This window comes from Phacochoerus africanus, chromosome X (genome assembly GCF_016906955.1).
Source record: "Phacochoerus africanus isolate WHEZ1 chromosome X, ROS_Pafr_v1, whole genome shotgun sequence".
Classification (NCBI taxonomy): Eukaryota; Metazoa; Chordata; class Mammalia; order Artiodactyla; family Suidae; genus Phacochoerus; species Phacochoerus africanus.
The window spans coordinates 88,964,392-88,985,978 of record NC_062560.1 but is presented as its reverse complement, the minus strand read 5'-3'; the positions used below and the strand labels follow the sequence as shown (position 1 = coordinate 88,985,978).

Sequence of the window (21,587 nt, the reverse complement as noted above, 5' to 3'; positions counted from 1 at the left end):
TTAAAGATCCGGTGTTGCTGCAAGCTGCAATGTAGGATGCAGATGTTGCTTGTATCTGGCATTGCTGTGGCTGTGGTGTAGGCCTGCAGCTGCAGCTTTGATTCAACTCCTAGCCTGGGAACTTCATATGCCACAGGTGCGGTCCCAAAAAGAAAAAAAGAAAGAAAGAAAAGAGGGTGAAGACACAGAGCAATCACTGAGGTTGCATTGTTTTAGCAGTAGGGAAGGGGTGTGTAGAGTGAACTAAAGAGAGAATGTGGTCATTTATGGAAGTTAGGACATGGGAGTTGAGGGGTGTCGTGGGGATTTGAGGGTTGTTATGATGACTCACATAAAGGGAGACAGACATAATGAGATGAGTTCTGATGGATTTGAGGCAGATGGATTCGAGATAGACTTTGGAGCTTGTGTTAGGGAGGAGGAGGTGGGTGTCTGGGACTTCCCGTAGATCCCAAGAGATGTGGAAATTCAGTCTTACACCTGGAACACAGGTCCACAGGAGGCTCCATGTTCCTCCTGGAAACAGATCACATAAATCTGTAATGATGGCCTAGAATCTACATATCACATTCAGGATAGGAGTACCCCTGGGCAAGTGGAAGGGCAATGGAAATGGGGTAAAGGTCAATAAACCTCAATTTTTTTCTGTAATGTTTCTATTCATTAAAAAAATACAAAGTATATATACCTAAATATTAACATCATCCAACTCTGAGTGGTGGAAACAATGGTGCTTGTTATATTTAATGTCAGGGATGTTGTAGATACTCAATGCACCTTATTTGTTGAATGAGTGTGCCTTTCAGTTTTAAAAGTTCCTCTGACAAACATAGAAAACTCTGAAGATTACACAACATGCGGCAAGAGTATAGAAAAGGGAATGGAGAGAGGTGGGGAAGGCCTGAGACATGCTTGAGGAAAGAGTGATTTGGATCTATGTAGATCTCTACCACCAGAAATGAACCATGTGGAAAATATGGGGTGCAAGCTAAAGACACGGACCTATCTCCATTTTAGTTTATCAATCTAAGGTTCTGGGTGAATATCCAGAAAATAAACTACCTTGAAGATTTACTTCTTTCAAGTAAATACCAGATCCTCACTTTTCTCCCCTAACATAGACACTGGGTGGTGCTGCTGTCCAAAAATTCTGCTCTATCCTGGATTTACTACTCCAGAGTAAAGACAAGTATTTTCCAAGTTTAGTGTGGGCCAAGCAGAGTGATCAGGATTGGAGATATCAAGATGAATAGCTTCAGCAGACTCTCCTCTGATTACCCTAAACTAACTGCTACCATGTTCAGTGGTTGAGAAATTAGAAAATGTGACTTTACATAGGAGCACACCACTGTCACGGAAATGCCCAGCTGTGGGGGTGAAGGACCCTGAACCTCCTACCCTCTCCATGAGCACCCCTCCTTCATGACCGGCTAAGAATTAGAACAGACAACACCGAACATCGCTTCCAAATCACTATTTGGTTGTCATCGCATACTTAGGCTCCTATGGCTATAAAAGCCAAAAGTACCTGATTATGGCTCCTTCAGCTTGGATCTTGGAGTTTTGCATGTTCAAAGCTAACTGGGCACGATGTGCTCGCTTATTATAGAGGCTCTTACTATGAGCAAGTGAGCAAGGGAAATGGACCTTCAGGACGAAAGTAGTGGGAGAAGCAAGGGAGGTAGACCAGCAACCAATCCCTGGGCGAATCTGAGAGAGCTTGGATGGGGTCTAGGGAGGTGGATCTGGTATGACGTGCTCAAGACCCTGTTGCAGGGGTGAGGTCTTGAGGAGAAGGGAGACAGTGGACTCAGACCCAGCAAGGCTAAAGCGGCGGGTGGGGCGAGGAGGCGAGTCTGGGACCCCTTGGCCAATCGGAGAGGACTAGGGCGGGGTCTGGGGCGGGGCCTGCCAGCAGATTATAACTGCAGGGTTCCGCGCGGGAAGGCTAACCTCATCTACGGTGCGGAGCGGTCCCAGCCTAGCTGTAGGCCTTTCCCCAGTCTCCAAGCCTTACAGGTGAGGATGTGCGGCCCCGCGGAAGCCAGAGGACTCTGGGACAAGAGGCTGGGTGGCCTCGGGGCAGGGGTGTCAGCTCTCCTGGAACCAGAAGGGCGGGGGTTGGGATGGGAGATTCGTATCTGCGCCTCCTGGAGAGTTCGAGCCTTTGTTTTCGCTGTGCGCACGATGCTGAATCCTCCCCGAGTCGGTCCCTGAAAAGTCGGAGGGGGAAGCCCCCAGAGCGGCCGCTCCTTTGCGGCTGCAGGTCCGAGGCTGCGAGGACAAGGAGTTTGGGGCCGCTCGCAGTGGGCCCTCCCTCTGGCGCTGGCCCTTCTCTCCCTCCCCTCCTGTGGCTATTAGGTTAGGCTGAGCTTCCGGCAATGATCAGAGTCATTTTTGAATGTGAGCAAATTGCTGCTAACAAAGTGGTTTATGCGCCCAGCTCTGTTTATTTGAAGTTCCCATTTCCCCACCCCTGGATATTGGCAGCCGATCACTTACCAAAGGAGGGTCTTAAGGTAACCTCGATGGAAGGAAGGCATGTTCGGGATGTCTGGCTGCTTGGGGGCCTCTCTGTTCTAATGTGGGCACTAGCTGTGTTTGGGGCCAGGCACGTGCAGGAGAGCTGTGCTTTCCAATTTCAGGGGTCTCTTCTGAACAAACCGGTAATAACCACAGGGCACCTCATCTCCTAGCCTCACCCTTTAAGGATAAAACGTGAAATTAAAATCAACTCTATTTAATTTAATCCTATTCTGCTGAAGTCCTGAGACCAATCATAATTAGCTTGCAGTCTTAACAATATTTACAAACCAGTGTCATAAGGAGCTATTGTGAGACATCTAATTAATTGTGACTGGATTTAATTCCTTATTTTATTGTAACCCCATAATCTATTGTTTTGGGCAGATGAAATGGAAAGAAACTAGTCTAATTTATGCTACCCCTTTTTGTGTGCTGCTTCATAAGCCCTAAGAAATGTGCCTCCCCAAAGTAATTTAATAAAACTAAAAATGCTCAAATAGTGCTATCTCCTATTATAAATAATTAGCTGGTTAAACTCAGTATTTTTTCTTCTATCCCTATCTGCTCATGTGTTTCTATCACCTCCATTTATATTGGCTCCGTGTTTCAAGAGCATCTTTGTTTCTAGTGTATCCTGATCCAGTGACATTTACTGTCTATCAGAAATGAGGTAATGATGTAAAATAAAAAGTATTCTGATAAAACATGACTTCTAAGATCTGTTGCTATTTTCCTGTTGAAAACAGCAGGTAAAAATACACATTGATATTAAATGTGAGAATTTTGGCTGTTACTATTAGTGTGATAATAGTTCTACTAGGTAAGTTTTGTTTAATGTTTTTTTTTCAGTCTTTTAGTCAAGATGAGTGACAAGCCAGACTTGTCTGAAGTGGAGAAGTTTGACAGGTCAAAACTGAAGAAGACTAATACTAAAGAAAAAAACACTCTTCCCTCAAAGGAAAGTAAGTCACAGGGGCTTTCTATTTGAGACAATAGTGAAAATAGATAGATTCAGTGTATAAAACTCTTCTAGTAAATTTTACCACAAAGTAAGCAATCGTTAGAGTACCCATTATTTAATGTAATATTTAAAAAATCAAATAATTGCCTTTTCCCTTTACTTATGTAAGTAGTTCCACAAAATAGGCCCTAGTAGTAATGGAAGAATAAAAAAAAAAAACTGGGTTTTGTTGGAAAGCTACTATAAGCAACATTAAAACTAATCTTGGAATATTGGATGTAGCATTAGAAATATCTTAGTTTTGTCCATGTTTTGGTTATTTGGCACTTTTCTACATCTAGTTATCTGGGTCTTTGATCTCATTCCTAGTGAGCCATGCAAACTGTGGTTTTGGCCTTTTTTACCTGATGACAAGATGAGGTGAGGTAATCAGTTTAGATCTTGGGTATACTTAAGTCTCCCAGGGATCAAGGGATCAATTTTGCCGTCCCCACTTACAGTCTGTTGGAGAAGCTCCAAGCAAGGGAAACGGTTTGTCATGTCAGCTTTATTTGAAAGCTCCAAAGTTAGTCAAAATTCTCTGAAAGGGCACACCTCCCTAATTGTATAGTGATAGATAAATCTGAGAAAAATTCTTCACTTGCCCCTGAGTCTCAGAGTAATCCAAAGGAAAAAAAAAAAGGGCAACAGCAGAAACCTACCTCTCAAATGGGGAAAACCCCACACAGTTGAGTCTAAGAAATGTTCAGTTCATTAATTTGCACACACACATACCTGACTGAATTTAGTGCCTTGGCATTCTAAATTTAAGGAAGATGTAGCAGCAGCAGCCTCCAGTGACTTGGCAAAGAAGTCTTTTGGAAAAATGGAACTTAGTCTTAGGAAAACACAGTGCAGGATCTGAGCCATGACTGTAATTTAAACACTGCAGCTCTCAGCAACGCCGGATCCTTAACCCACTGAGTGAGGCCAGAGATCGAACCCACATCCTAATGGATACTACTTGGGTTCCTTACCTCTGAGCCACAACGGGAACTGCCCAAACTACTCTCTTAATGATTGTTTGTGTTTGTTTTCTTCCTCAGCTATCCAGCAGGAGAAAGAGTGTGTTCAGACATCGTAAAATGAAAATCTTCTCCCAAGAGTGAATTTCAACATTGCTTGAGTGTCTTGATTTTTGGCTTGTTTTGGTAAACCTTTGTGTTGTGGAGATTTTAGACATCTTCTGATGTCTTCTCACCTGTAATGCCTGGCTAAGAGGTCAGGGGCAGCCAATGTTCTCTTACATTCATTTTAAACCTTCAGTGGTGTATAGATTCCAGCTGACAGATGCTGTCAGGAATCTCACCACTGATAACCTTTGTACTTTTAGTTCTGGCACCCCCTACAGGATAAGCCACTTTTAACTTTCTACAGTTGTTCCTTTTATTGCTTTAAAATCTTCATAAAGTTGCATGCTTTTGCAGCTTCTCACGGTTTATTTTCATTTCTAGTGGAACAATAAAATAATAAATATAATCAATCTGTTTATAATAGGCTCCTGTGGTTCATTCCTGGGTGAATCTTTTAAGGCATGAAAGTATGCAAGGTACCTTTCAGCCAAACAAAAATGGATGCAGGAAAGCATCCAGATACGGAATACCTGCTAATGTTAGCAGATTTGGCACATGAGACAGGCATCAGGCACTCCTCTGTCCAGATCAAGTGGGTCCTGACTTGGGGATTGTGTGGCTGAACCATACCAACTCCATTTTTTCAAAACAATAGCCACACCAGTGGCATATGGAAGTTTCAGAGCCAGGAACTGAATCTGAGCTGCAGCTGCAACCCATGCCATAGCTGCGGCAATGCCAGATACTTTAACCCACCGTGCAGGTCTGGGGATCTAACCCATGCCTCCTCAGGGACCCGAGCTGCTTAGGTCGGATTCTTAACCCATTGTTGCATGGTGGGAACTCCCATACTGACTTTCATTTTGTCAGCTCTTAGACCCACAGTCCTAACCTTTCCCCTTTCCACGTGATTGAGCTTTAGCCTAACTTACAAGGAGTGAGTCCAAGCCAGAAGAGTTCTCCCTAAAATTTTACCCTTGCCTTCTCATCTGATGTGTAACCCAGAAGCATGCCTTTTGCTGACATAGATAGGTAATGGTCTGAGACCCCTGTAGGGAGGAAAAAACCCTGGTTCCATGTGGTGCAGACATGCTTCTCCCTTGGTAGTCAAATTCTGTCTGAAGCCCTGGCCCCTTTAAATTCCCCTGTACCCCTTTTGGTGGTGCAGTGCACAGTGCAGCTGTGGATGCTCTCTGGATTATGTCTGCCCTATCTTTCATGCCTATATGTAAGTTACCCACAATAAACTTTATATTGCACTTTATGGAGTTGCTCGCTTCATTTTTCAGTCCCAAAGTTCCTTCTCAGTTTGGAGGATATTATTCAATATGTCTACTTCCCAACAGGGACGCTAAGTGCTTTTTCCTCAGAGTTCAAATCATAGAGATAGAGAACCCTGGCAAAAGATGACATGTGGACTAGCCCCCTTATTTTGGAAATGAGAACATGAAAACACAGGGTCTGATTTGATTTTCTAAGGTGTTATATAAGGGCTGGAATTTTAGCTGGATTCTCTTGTTTATTGGAAAGTGATTTTCAACTAAATTTAAGGGACACCCAAGGCTGGGGTTGGACGGGGAAGTGGGTGGGGGGGACACTTGCTAATCCATACTGTGCTAAGCACATCACATCTCCCATTGAGCATAAACTCAGATAGCGGAATACCTGCTAATGACCTACAGTGTTGAACCCCAGGTCTTGTTCTTGTCCTGAATGGAATTCATTGCCTCATGAACCCAGTATTTTTGGTGTTTGTGGTGAACATAAGTGCTATGGACTGTCTCCCCTCCAAAAAATTCATATATTGAAGCCCTAAGCCCTAATGTGACTAGATCTGGAGATAGAGTATTTAGGTAATTAAGGTTAATGAAGATCATAAGGGTGGATTGATAGGATTGTCACCAAGAAAATGAGGAAGAGACAACAGATCTCACTCTCTCCCACCATGTGAGGACCCAACAAGAAGGTGGCTATCTGCAAGCCAGGAAGAGTTTTCACCAGAGACTGGCCCTGCTATACCTTGATTTTGAGACTTCTGTCCCCCAGAACTGTGAGGATACAAATTTCTGTTGTTTAAGCCACCTGGGCTACAGTATTTTCTTATGGCAATCCTAGCTGAGTAATATAGTAAGGAATACATATAAACAGATGAGTCCAGATAGCTGCCCTAAAACAATGCTTTTATCACTTGAAATTTATGAGAAACAATCAGCTATAATCCCACCAGTTACACATGTTAGCATTTGAATGAATCACCATCCAGACTATGGTTTATTAATATTCATAGATTTTCTTACGAAACGGGATTATACTGTCTGTACCTATTTGCAACCTCAAGTATTACCTTACCACTCCCTATTAAGAGCTGACAATCTAAAATGATCACTGGATTTACAGGAAGTAAAAGCTGTTATCTCTAGAACAACATAAAGTTCCCTAAGTGAAAAAAGGGGGTCACCTCTGATCAAATGTGAATGAGGGGACAAAATAACAGGGCTTAGAGTAGCCAGAGGATTTGAAAGTTGGAAGTAACTGTATTGGTCACCAATACCTTACTGCTTGCCTGAAACTGTTACCCAGTAGAGTTACTCAGTCCCTTGCTGTGACAGACGGCTTACACTGTGTGCAAACCTGCCTCCCTGTAATTTCTATCCAATAGTCCTAGGACTGTGCTAGACACCCACACAATGTAGCTAGTCCTTGCTCTGGTATTTGCAATCAGCTCTTGTGTACCTGCCTCTATACTTCAAATATTCTCCTGATGATACCGCCCAGATTCTTTGGATCCAAGCTACATGATGAGGAACCATCCTGATGGCTGATGTGCTCACGAACAGATATCTTTGCATCCTGATTCTGTCATCCAACACATTTACTCTACTTTCAACACTGCCATTTTCAAATTTGAAGAAAGATACTATACATCCATGATAGATTCAGCAACCTCGGCATTTCCACAGCAATCCAGCACAAGATTGGATTTCAGGGTGCCTAAAGGAAAGAATGGATGTGAGCTGAGCTGGGGTTGGATAATAACTCCCACTGTCCAGCTGCATCTGGTAATCCTTTTCACTGACATGTTGATTCCATTTTAGCACTGTAAGTGTTAAATTGAGGGCGAACAGATGAGAGGTACATGGTGGCATGTGAAAGACTGGTAGCTGCTCACCTAGAGTAATTTTATTCAGTATTTCTTAAATATATGTAAGGCTACTCTTCTGGCCTGTTTAACCAGAGGAATATGCCCCCCCCGCCCCTGCCCGCAATAACCCACTATTAGCAGCAATTGAGATTTATAGCCCCGAACAAATGACAGACAAAAAAATTAACACATCAATTTCCTCCTCAGTTTCCAAGGAGGAATGCCCAGGAAGGCACTTACTGGTTCAATCCAAGTCACCAGCTCCTACTTTGACCCAATGGCTGTAGTTCAGAGTCTGCAGGTCTTTCACTGGCTGAGCCAGTGGAGGGTGAGGCTTGGGATGCTCTGATTGGATCCTCCCATCATCCAGCAATGCATATTTGCAGGTCATGAAGCTTTGTATTTTTAGGGAAAAAAAAGATGTAGACCAGAAAATAATAGAATCAGATAAATCTGAATGAGATAGACTACTTATTCCAATTACTAGGAAGCTTGAAATGGGTGCCATTTCATGAATTTTTTGATTTAGCTGTTCTGGACTCTGTTTGAGTCTACCATTATTTATTTAAATAAATTCCACAGTAGCAGTCATGTTGAAAAAAGTTTGTGTGGGGTATTTTGTTTTATGAATAATTTTCTCCCATGTTAATGTTTGTAATGCAATGCTATTTCCCTTATTTTGTCTCTTCTGTAATGTGACATCAGATTTATTTAATACTATTTCAAGTAGGATTTTTGTATCCTCATTTATAAATGAGACTGCTTGGATATTTGCTTAGCATGCTTTCTTCAATAGGTTTTATCATCATATTGTATTTCATGACATAGCAATTTTTTTCCTTCATAATCTAGAACTATTTTATCAGCAGTGGAAATAACTCTTCCTCGAAGGCCTGACCAGATACACCCTTGGAAGTTTGGCCATTTGGGATGATAGATCATTGATGACCTCTGTTTCTTTAGTTCTTCTTTATCCTTAAACCCTTGTTTGGATCAATCTTTATAATTTTGGGAGTTCAATTTCTATACTGTTTTACATTCATACATGTAGGAATATCTTTGGGTATATTATCAAAGATTCTTGAAAGGGGCATGCCTTTAAATTTAGGTTATTTCCCATTTTATTGATATTTTTCTCTCCCTAAGGAGGTTTTTTAGAGAATTAGGTGAATATATATATTTTTACTCAATAGGTCTTCATCATTTCTAATGTTTGGAGTATTTTTAGGATTTAGGTATTGTGAAGAAAACAATTTTAAACTTGGTACATGTTTAAGGAGGTGGAGACTGTATAGTCAAGACCTATGCCCTCAGATGAGTGACCTACAAATGGGAGTGTAATTACAATTACAAAGGTTAAAATTATCATATGATACCACTTATATGCAGAAAATTTATTATTATTATTTTAATTGTTTTTTTGGTCTTTTTAGGGCTGCACCCACATCATCTGGAGGTTCCCAGGCTAGGGGTCCAATCAGAGCTGTAGCCACCGACCTATGCCAGAGCCACAGCCACACCAGATCCAAGCTGCGTCTGCGACCTACACCACAGCTCAGGGCAACGCTGGATCATCTACCGGCTGAGCAAGGCCAGGGATCGAACTCGCAACCTCATGGCTCCTAGTCGGATTGTTTCCGATGTGCCATGACCGGAACCCCCGGAAATTTTTTTAAATGATGCAAATGAACTTAGTCACAAAACAGAAACAGCCTCACAGACTTCGAAAGCAAACTTATGGTTACCAAAAGGGAAGGGTGGGAGCAAGGGATGGATTCGGGGTTTGGGATCAGCAAATGCACACTTTTGTATATGGAATGGATGATCAACAGAGACCTGCTGTATAGTACAGGGAAATCTACTTAATATTCTGTGATAACCTGTTTGGGAATGGATATGGGTGTGTGTGTGTGTGTGTGTGTGTGTGTGTGTGGTTGAATCACTGCTGTACAGCAGAAGCTAACACAGCATTGTAAATCAGCAATACTTTAATAAAAATGTTTTTAAATGTGGAAAAATGAAATAAATAAACTTCTAGGATACATTGTATGAAGCAGGGAATATAGCCAATGCTTTATAATAACTATACATGGAGTATAACCTTTAAAAATTGTGACTCACTATGTTGTACAACTGTAACTTATGTAACATTGTACATCAATTATACTTCAATAAAAAAATCCCCCCAAAAATCACTGGGTTGTAAAGGCTTTGATGACTGGAATGCAAGAGTTGAATGATATATGTGAAATGTAGCCAAAAGAGAGGAGTGGGGTTTGATTTTGAAAACAGGAGAAATGAGTACATTTACATCGTCACTTCAGAGTATGACTGAGGAAACAGGGCTCCTAATGAACAATCATGAGATAATGGAGGTGGTGATTGAAAAGACAAACCGAGGTAAAGAGCTTTAAACTTATGGGAAAAAATTTAGGCAGCGATCCCAAGAACATAGCATTAAGAGGGCCAACATTTCCATTTTTTTTCAACTTACACGTGTTACAGAGTCCATCGAAAACATAAGCAAGAGCCCAAACACCGTACAGAAATAGTGGAATCACAAAGTTCAAGAAACAATGCCTATTCCAGTCTGCTGAGAATTGAATTTCTATTCTAACGCCTTTAGATTCATTTGTTCTTTCAAAGCCTGAGATATTGCATTCTTGAAAACGCAAAACTTCATTACTTGCATATTGGTGTCGTGGGCATGAATAGGGGCTTGCAAACAAAGCAGTTCAATCTGCACTCAGCTCTGAATTAGTCATTAAGGGACCTGTAGCCACCAAGCCATTGGCCTGATGTGGGGTCAGGTGACTTAGACTGAGCTAGCAACCTTCCTGGGTTGCTCAACCTCAGACACTGAGGAGCAAGTTGATATTATTCTTAAGCTGCTGTTGGTTTCTTTGTTTAACTATATACCTTAAACATGATGGGAAGGATATGAATCCAGACATGTGAGCAGACATATGGCTGTGTTATCCATCCATTTAATGCTAGGAAAATTATTCCCCCTTGACTCAAGTGGGTATTTTTCCTCAGGTTTTTTGCTCTGTTAAAATATTTTTTTCATCTTCAAGCATATGGATGTGACAAAATAAAACCACAACACTAGATTGATAGGATAAAAACCCAGCTCTCAAGGTAGGGGTCAATAAACTGGAGTTGGTTCTGATTTCTGATCCATTATTGCACTCTTCCTCTTTGATCAAGGCCTGTCACTACCGAGTGACAGGGAATGAATGTCAGATGGGAGGGGAGAAATCTTGAAAAAGTAGACTTTTACTCTTTACAGATATTATGAGGGAACTTTCAAAACAAAGGTAGGATGACTAGTGAACATTAGTAGAACATGAGAGCACCAGGACTCCCCTCTAACAAATCATCAACAAAGTTTTTGTTACTTAGTGTCTGTCTGAGGATAGTTACATGGCCAGTCCTGCCCCTGTCAGCCAGGATCTTTGAAATCCTGCAAGCTGTCCTTAATGTAACTACTTTTGACAATGTCAGCCCTTAAGGATGTAATTAGGCTAGTATCATATGACTTTGGGTGGCCTTGATGTTGATCCAGGTATTTAGCCATGCATCACTGGGGATTTTGTTTCAAGTAGCACTCATTTGCATAATTACTGTTCTTGTAAATATTGGACCATCATGGTGAATTCTACCCCTTCTAGGCACTCGGTGTTCTTTCCCACATGACGTAGTTCCAGAGATATGAAGGGAATTCATTACCCAAGGTCACATAGCTGCTGGGTGAGATATAATACCAGAACCCAGGTGACCTCCTGAATCTCTAGGTTCTAGTCCATCAGATATGGTATTAGCCTTTGAAAATGTGAACATTTCAGGAGCTCCTAGTGACCATGTTTCTCTAGTAACCAGCTCAAGAGGAAATATTTTAGAATGAAAGGAAATGTAGCATGAATTTGTTTCACCTAACTCATCTCCTTTGGGGAACTAATTCAAATGTAATTACTTAATCAAGTGTTTCCCTTAAGCAAACTCCAAGAGTATGGGATTTCAGAATCAGGAGCTGGTTGTGCTGGTTTCTGCTGGTTGTGCTCCTTCAATTCCTTCTGTGACCCCAAACCTGTCCAACATAACTCTGACAATATATTTATTTGTAGGAGAGGCAGAGAGGGATGGATTGCAATGAAAGTGACAGGTGTTAGGGGACCCCTGAAAGAAAAGGAACTTGAGGAATATAGGAAAACTCACTAGACCCAAATCAGGAAATCTGATATTGAGACCAGATTCTGATAGAGTTCTTTGCAGGTACTCATTGGATAAACTCTCCTTTCTGTCAATCCATGTGTAAAATGGTCAGACACTTCATGCTGTTTAGAGTGAAAGCTCTTCCCTGGAACATAGGGATCCACTAAATGTGTAAGGTCACCCAGATAGGTATAAGTCAAGTTGAAAACGATTACAGAGTTTACCTCAGTGGCCCAAATTTACCACAGGACCTTCTGTTATGGACTTACCAATGTGTGGCCCTCAGTAGCATCTCAAGAAGCCTGTGTTGTCTGATGCATTTGTTAGACTGAGGTAGGCTACTCATTTCCAGAACTTCACCTGTGTATAAGACATGTCTGTTGCCCTCTCTTGGCTCTGGCAGGCCTGTAATTGCTTTGACCAATGGAGTGTGAAAGAAGTGCTTTTATGCACAGTACAGAGCTAATCTTTGCGGGTACACATAGCTTCTGCCTTGCTCTTTGAGATTTCTGAGATGACTAGTAAAAAAAAAATCTGCCTGTCCTCTTGGACACCTCCATGGAGAGGTACCTCCATGACACCAGTATGAGAATAGTTGTTTTTAATGTTGCGGAGTAAAGGGATGCCTACACTTCTGATTTATTCAATAAATGGAATAGAAAATGTAGGAAAATTCCATCCAAATGTGAAAAATAACTTGACAAAATTATTTATATACATTATTTCAAAAGCTCAGCTTTGTGTGAAAAATAACAGAAATTAATAGTCCACTGAGCCCTTCAATAATAATAGATGCCTGAAGGACTGCACCTGTAATGAAAAAATGGACTCTTCCCAATGAGAGAGGCAGAAACCAAAACAAATTCTATTCCATGTCCTTGATCAGTATGGGGAAAAAATCTTAAAGACCTGTAATCACAAGGGTCCACTCCTGTAGCTATCATCATGGTCTAAATAATTCCCTGTTGCAAAGTTTCACCCATAGTTTTATCATCATATTATAGTTACTAGTGATAAAGTTACTTTTTCCCTTCATGATGGGACCATTTTATTGACACTAGAACTGGCTGCTTTGAAGGCCTCAAAGGAAATACACTTGAAACCTCACCATTTGGATCTTAGCTCATTGAAAATTAAATAACGTCAATACTTTTTAAGTTATTTTAATACAATATCTGTAATTTATTTTTATATAAATGCACTAAAGAAATTGCTTTTGTTATCATTGATTTTTGGAAGAAATATAACCTCAATTAAAAATTTCATTTTACTGTTCTTTTGCATCACACTCTGGTGGTTTCTCACAGAATAAGAATTAAAGATTAGAAAAATTTTAAATAATAGCTCATGTTTATTCATTAGTTAAATTATGCGTGGTATTTTGAGAACTAAGCCATGCTAAAAGAAGTGTTTTTGCCTATACCCTGGTATGTGGAAGTTCCCAGACCAGGGATCAAACTCACGCCATAGCAGTGACCTGAACCAGATCCTTAAACAGCTGTGTGACAAGGGAATGCCCCACATTTTTTTTGGAAAATATTTAAGCATTTTTAGTAATTATATAAGTATTCCCATTTATTTTTCCTGTTCTGATTTCTGGGGAATATTCCATTGCTATTACATCTTCTGCTAACTCACTGGGGGCTTTGACGATAGAAAATTTCCCAAACGTGGGGATAAAAGCAGACATCTAGATCCAGAAAGTCCATAAATTTCCAAATTAGATAAACCCAAAGAGACCCAGCAAGAGAAAAACAATTTGTATGTAGAAGTCAACCCTCGTAAGATTATCAGAGCTTTTGGAGACCCTGTCTCTAGGGTATAATCCTCAGTTTAGCTAAAATGAATTTCCCTTTTCTTCTTAATTTGATCGTTTAAGAATTTTTGTCAACACATGAAATCCAGTGCAATTTGATCTTGCTTTGTGGTTCCTAGAGATATTCTACACACCTGGAATAAATTTTGAAAGCTCACGTTTCCTTACAGAGCCGGGTGCGTTTTCAGAAAAACAATGGTGAGCCCATTTGAAAAAAAGTACAACCACTACGGAAAACAGTATAGAGGTTCCTCAGAAACTAAATATGGATCTACTGTATGATCCAGCAATCCCACTCCTGGTCATATATCTGGACAAAACTACAATTCAAAAAGATACATGCACCCGTATGTTCACAGCAGCACTATTCACAATAGCCAAGACATGGAAACAACCTAAATGTCCATTGCCAGATGAATGCATTAAGAAAATGTGGAGGGGGTGGAGAAAGATGGTGGAGGAGTAAGAGGTCGTACTCACCTTCTCCCACAAACACATAAAAAAAATAACACATCTACATGTAAAACGACTCACACAGAACATCAACTGAATGCTGGCAGAAGAACTTAAACCTCCAAAAAGGGCAAGAAACTCTTGACATAACTGGGTAGAACAACAAAGAGAGAGAAAAGTAATCAGGATGGGACTAGAATTCCTAAGAGGGAGCTGTGAAGGAGAAGAGGAACACACATCCTGGGAAGCCACCTAACTGACAGAAAGATCAGCCGAGTGGGAGGGACCTCAAAGTCGCCAAGAAAAGCACAGCAGCTGGACTGAAAACAGCAAAGCAGAGTGAGAGCCGCACAGATCATCTGAACCACCGGCCCAGGCACCACAGCCTGAGACACTTGGGCAGGGACTGGGTGCTGAGACTTAGGCTCCAGAGGTTAGTCCAGGGGAGAGGACTGGGGCTGGCTGTGTGGGGACTGCCTAAGGGGCTAAGGAGCAGTGCGCCATGGGCAGGGAAGTGGTACACTATGGGCTGGGTAGTGGAACACCATGGCAGAGGGAACCGGGGAGAAGGTCCAGGCCTGCAGGAGAGGCAAGGTGCCATTGTTGGGAAGGGTGAAAGGAGGAGGGGGCGGACCAACATAGGGAACTCCCCGCACCTGAGCTTGTGCATGCCTGCAGGCTCTCAGAAGGCAGGGTGGCTCTGGTGCAGGCTACACGTGGCGAGAAGCCTCTTGCTCATTTACGGGAGACTGGGCACTTCTTGTGCAGGCTACCGGTAGTCAAGCACATTTTGTGTGGGCTAAGGGCATCAGGGGACTAAGTGCGATGTGGTGCCTCTTGCACAATCTACAGGTAGCAGGGACAAACTGCTGTGGCTGTCTCAGAGGCCAGAGGGAGGCATGGCTTGCCACCACAGGGGACCTGTGAGTGGGCTCCACCTGCAGCCCCAGTCACCTCAGCGGTTGGCAAAAAAAAAAAAAAAAAAAAAAAAAAAAAAAAAAAAAAGGAGGGCACTGCAACCAAGCACCATACGCTGATTCTCTCACTCCCCTGGGAACACACCCGCCCCGCAGCTGCCACTTCCAAACGCTCTGGGTGGCACCAAGACACTTGGTCACTGTCCCTTCCCAAGACCCTACAACTAGGAGCAGCTGGTACAGCACATCCTGCATGGGCTAAGTGGGACAGGGTGCTTCTTGCATGGTCCAAAGGTGGCGGGGGTGGGGGCGCAAACCACCACAGTTATCTCTGACTCCAGAGGTGGGCATGGCCCACGGTCAATGGAGATACCTCAACAAAAATCACTTGTAGCCCCAACCACTCAGAGGGCACCACAGAGAAGGACATTGTGACAGAACACCACTTGTTGTTGCTCTTGCTCCCTTGAGAGCACACCCGCCCTGCTGCTGCCACTGCCAAACACTCTGGGCAGTGCCCAGACACTTGGTCACTGTCCCTTCCCAGGAATCTGCAACTAGGAGCAGCTGGTGCAGCACCTCCTGTGGGAGCTAAGCAGGAAGAGGTGCTTCCTGCGTGGCCTACAGGAGGTAGGGGCAAACCACCACAGTTATCTCTGGCTCCAGAGGTGGGAGTGGCCCGCTACCACTAGGGGTCCATGAACAGGCACCACTTGCAGCCCCAGTCACCTCAAGGGCACCACAGAGGTGGGCATTATGACCAAACACCACCTGTTGGTGCTCTGCACCCCTGGGGACACACCCGCCCTGATGCTGCCACTCCTGAATGCTCCAGGCAGTACCCGCATGCCTGATCTCTGTCACTTCCCAGGATCCTGCAACTAGGAGCAGCCTGTGCAACACCTCCTATGTGGGCTAAGCGAGATGGGGTGTTTCATGCATGGTCTACAGGTGGCAGGGGCAAACCACCACAGTTATCACTGACTCCAGAGGTGGTCATGGTCCACTACCACTAAGGGTCCCTGAACAGGCACCACCTGTGGTTCCAATCACCTCAGAGGATGGCACTGCAATAAAAAACTAGCGGTTGCTGCTCTCACTCCCTTGGGAACTCACGCACCCTGCTGATGCTACTGCCAAATGCTCTAGATACCTTGTAGATCTGCCTAGAGCTCATTACCACTTCCCAGGGCCCTGCAACTAGGAGTAGTCTGTGCCACCTTCCTGCAGGTCCTTGCTGCCATTGAGAGCCCAGCAACCAGGTACTGACTGCTGGCCCTACACGCTGAGCATCCTGGGGATAACAGCCTGCTCACACCGAAGAAAGAGAGGGCAAATATTCAAACTCCCACACCAAAGGTAAACAGTAACCCCCCCAAAAATACAGAGGGGTGCCCTTGCATACAAGGAGCATTATAAGACTACACTTTGGCTTCCCTAAACTCTCAGAAAAAGAAAAACATAAGTAAGATGAAGAATCTCAGAAATCAATCCCAGTTAAAGAAACAGGAGAATTCACCTAAAGCAGTCAAAAATAAAACAGACCCCTGCAGTCTGATAGACACTGAGTTCAAAAGGGAGATAGTGAAAATACTGAAGGAATTAAGGCTGAATATCAAGGAAATAAGAGAGGATATGAATAGCAATGCAGATTCTTTTAGAAAGGAACTAGAAAATATGAGGAGCCAATAAAAATTAGAAATTCATTTGCAGAGATGCAAACTGAGCTAAAGGCACTAAAGAGCAGGATGAATAATGCAGAGGAATGAATTAGTGACTTGGAAGATAGAATAATGGAAATCGCCCAATCAGGACAGCAGACAGAAAATCAAATGAAAACACTAGAAAGCAATATAAGAGATCTATGGGATAATATAAAGTGGGCCTATCTACAAATAATAGGAATTCCAGAAGAAGAAAAAGAAAAGGGGATTGAAAATATATTTGAAGAAATTATGTCTGAAAACTTTCCAAATCTAAAGGAAACTGATATCAAGATACAGGAAGCACAGAAGGCCCCAAACAAGCTGAACTCAAATAGGACTACACCAGCACATATTATAATAAAAATGGCAAAAGTTAAAGACAAAGAGAGGATTCTAAAGGCAGCAAGAGGAGTTCCCGTCATGGCACAGTGGTTAACGAATCCGACTAGGAACCATGAGGTTGCGGGTTCGGTCCCTGCCCTTGCTCAGTGGGTTAACGATCCGGCATTGCCGTGAGCTGTGGTGTAGGTTGCAGATGCGGCTCGGATCCCACGTTGCTGTGCCTCTGGCATAGGCTGGTGGCTACAGCTCCGATTGGACCCCTAGCCTGGGAACATCCATATGCCATGGGAGCGGCCCAAGAAATGCCAAAAAAAAAAAGACAAAAAAAAAAATAAAATAAAGGCAGCAAGAGAAAAGCAAAGCCTTAATTATAAGGGAACCCCCATAAGGCTATCAGCTGATTTCTCTACAGAAACACTACAGGCCAGAAGGGAGTGGAAAGATATATTTAAAGTGCTGAAAGAAAAAAAATTTGCAACCTAGAATACTCTATCCAGCAAGAATACCATTTAAAATAGAAGGGGAAATAAAGAATTTCTCCAACAAACAAAAGCTAAAAGAGTACAGCAATTCTAAACCCATTCTAAAAGAAACGTTGAAAGGGCTTCTCTAAATTAAAAAAAAAGAAGAAGAAGAAGTAAGAATAACTAGGATGGAGGAAATCACAATTGGAAAGTAATCACTTAAATAAGCCAGCATCCAGATCTAAACGTGAAGATGTTAAAAAAAAAAAAAAAAGAAGACATCAAAATCATACCATGTGGGGAAGGAAAGTAAGAAAATATAGATTCTTTTTTTTTTTTTTTTTTAATGATGTGTTCGAGCCTCTATGACTATCAGGCTAAAGCAAGCAGATTCAGGAAAGGTTAACATACTTAAAAAACAGGGCAACCACAAATCAAAACCAAACATTACATTCAAAAAAGTGAAAAGAAAAGTACTCAAGCATAAGATAAATGGAAATCATCCAACCATAAAAAGAAAGGAATAAAAGAGAAACATAGAATCAACTGGAAAACAAGGTTTAGAATAGCAATAAATACATATCTATCAATAATCTCCTTAAACATCAATGGACTGAATGCTCCAATCAAAAGACACGGAGTGGCAGATTGGATAAAAAAGCAAAAACCTTCAATCTGCTGTCTACAAGAGACTCCCCTTGGGGCAAAGGACACATATAGATTGAAAGTGAGGAGATGGGAAAAGATATTTCATGCCAATGGACAAGACAGGAAATCAGGTGTAGCAATAGTCATATCAGACAAAATAGATTTTTAAAGGAAGGCCATAAAGAAAGACAAAGAAGGACACTATCTAATGGTAAAAGGATCCATTTCAAGAAGAGGATATTATAATCGTCTATATATATATATATATATATATATATATATATATATATATGCCCATAATATAGGAGCACCCAGATACACACAACAAATGCTAATAGACATAAAAGGAGAAACTTATGGGAATACAATCATAGTAGGAAACTTTAACACCCCACTCACATCCATGGACAGATCCTCTAGACAGAAAATCAATAAGGCAACAGAGATCCTAAATGACACAATAGAAAAGGTAGACTTAATTGATATTTTCAGGACATTACATCCAAAAAAGTCAGAATATACATTCTTCTCAAGTACACATGAAACATTCTCAAGGATTGTCACATACTGGGGCACAAAGCTAACCTCAACAATTTAAGAGTACAGAAATTATTTCAAGTATCTTCTCTGACCACAATGGCATGAAACTATAAATCAACCATAGGAAAAGAAATGAGAAAAAACTTAATACATGGAGAGTAAACAACATGCTACTAAAAAACCAATGGGTCAATGAGGAAATCAAGAGGAAATTAAAAATACTTCAAGACAAATGATAATGAAGACACAACTACTCAAAATGTACAGGATGCTGCAAAAGCAGTGCTCAGAGGGAAGTTCATAGCGATACAGGCTTTCCTCAAAAAAGAAAAATCTCAAGTTGACAACTTAACCCACCACTTAAGTGAATTAGAAAAAGAAGAACAAACAAAACCTAAAGTCAGCAGCAGGAAGGAAATCTTAAAGATCAGAGAGGAAATCAATAAAATAGACATTAAAAATAGAAAAAAAATCAATAAAACCAATGTCTGATTCTTTGAAAAGGTAAACAAAATTGACAAGCCTCTGGCTAGACTCACCAAGAAGAGGAGAGAAAAACCCCAAATAAGCAAAACAAGAAATGAAATTGAGAAGTCATAGCGGATACTACAGAAATACAAAAAACCATGAGAGAATACTATGAACAATTTTATGCCAACAAATTTGACAATCTAGAAGAAATGGACAACTTTCTAGAGACTTACAGCCTGCCAAAACTGAATCAAGAATAAATAGATCAACTGAACAGACCAATCACTAGAAATAAAATTGAATACGTCATAAAAACACTCCCTACAAATAAAAGTCCAGGACCAGATGGCTTCACAGGCGAATTCTATCAAACATATAAAGAGGAACTGGTGCCCATCCTCCTTAAACTTCTTCAAAATTTGAAGAAGAAGGAACACTCCCAAAGACATTCTACGACGCCACCACCTTAATTCCAAAACCAGACAAATATACCACCAAAAACGAAAAGTATAGGCCAAAATCTTTGATGAATATAGACACAAAAATTCTCAATTAAATTTTAGCCAACTGAATCTGACACCATATAAAAACGATCATACACCACAACCAAGTGGGATTCATCCCAGGTGCATAAGGATGGTTCAACATATGCAAATCAATCAACATCATACACCATATTAACAAAAGAAAAGTCAAAAACCACATGATCATCTCAATAGATGCAGAAAAAGCATCTGACAAATTCCAACTTCTATTCATGATCAAAACTCTTACCAAAGTAGGTATAGAGGGAACATACCTTAACATAATCAAAGCCATTTATGACAAGCCCACAGCAAATATAATACTCAATGGAGAAAAGCTGAAAACCTTCCCACTAATATCTGGAACAAGACAAGGATGCCCACTCTTACCACTGTTATTCAACATCATACTGGAAGTCCTAGCCACAGCAATTAGACAAATGAAAGAAATAAAGGCATCCAAATAGGAAGAGAAGAGATAAAACTGTCACTCTATGCAGATGACATGATACTATATATAGAAAACCCTAAGGGCTCAACCCAAAAACTACTTGAACTGATCAACAAATTCAGCAAAGGAGCAGGATATAAGATTAACATTCAGAAATCAGTTGCATTTCTGTATACTAACAATGAAATAATAGAAAAGGAATACAAAAATACAATACCTTTCAAAATTGCACCCCACAAAATCAAATACCTGGGCATACACCTGACCAAGGAGGTAAAAGACTTATATGCTGAGAACTATAAAACATTAATCAAGGAAATGAAAGAGGATTCAAAGAAATGGAAAGCTATCCCATGCTCCTGGGCTGGAAAAATTAATATTGTAAAAATGGCCATACTACCCAAAGCAATCTACAGATTGAATGCAATCCCTATCAAATTACCCATGACATTTTTCACAGAACTAGAACAAACAATCCAAAAATTTACATGGAACCACAAAAAACTCAAAATTGCCAAAGCACTTCTGAGGAATAAAAACTAAGCAGGAGGCATAACTCTCCTAGACTTCAGGCAGTATTACAAAGCCACAGTCATCAAGACAGTGTGGTACTGGTACCAAAACAGACAGACAGACCAATGGAACAGAATAGAGAACCCAGAAATAAACCCTGACACCTATGGTCAATTAATCTTTGACAAGGGAGGCAAGAACATAAAATGGGAAAAAAGACAGTCTATTCAGCAAGCATTGCTGGGAAACCTGGACAGCTGCATGCAAAGCAATGAAACTAGATAGAACACGCCCTCACACCATGCACCAAAATAAACTCCAAACGGCTGAAAGACTTAAATATAAGACAAGACACCATCAAACTCCTGGAAAAAAACACAGGCAAAACATTCTCTGACATCAAGCTTACAAATGTTTTCTCAGGTCAGTCTCCCAAAGTAACAGAAATAAAAGCAAAAATAATCCAATGGGACCTAATGGAACTGACAAGTTTTGCACAGCAAAGGAAACCAAAAAGAAAACAAAAAGACGACTTACAGAATGGGATAAAATAGTGTCAAATGACGCAACTGACAAAGGCTTAGTCTCTAAAATATACAAGCAACTTGTACAACTCAACAGCAAAAAAGCCAACAGCCCAGTGGAAAAATGGGCAAAAGATTTGAATAGACATTTCTTCAAGGAAGATATACAGATGGCCATAAGCACATGAAAAAGTGCTCAACATCCCTGATTATTAGAGAAATGCAAATCAAAACTACCATGAAGTACCACCTCACACCAGTC

The 21,587-nt window shown here is 41.3% G+C and overlaps 1 protein-coding gene across 2 annotated transcripts in view; it reads left to right on the top strand.

Annotated features, from left to right (window-relative positions):
- The window catches only part of TMSB15B (thymosin beta 15B), a 29,862-nt gene extending 24,905 nt beyond the window's left edge, over positions 1-4,957 (top strand). The window contains exons 1-3 of one of the 2 annotated variants that reach the window (XM_047765322.1): positions 1,915-2,019; positions 3,376-3,488; positions 4,573-4,957. In XM_047765322.1, the coding sequence (XP_047621278.1) occupies positions 3,389-3,488; positions 4,573-4,610 (138 nt within the window). In that variant the 5' untranslated portion in view covers positions 1,915-2,019; positions 3,376-3,388 and the 3' untranslated portion in view covers positions 4,611-4,957. Of the gene's footprint in view, positions 1-1,914; positions 2,020-3,375; positions 3,489-4,572 lie in introns of those variants that run through there. The other variant, XM_047765323.1, reaches the window with a different exon arrangement.
- The last annotated feature ends 16,630 nt before the right edge of the window (positions 4,958-21,587 follow it).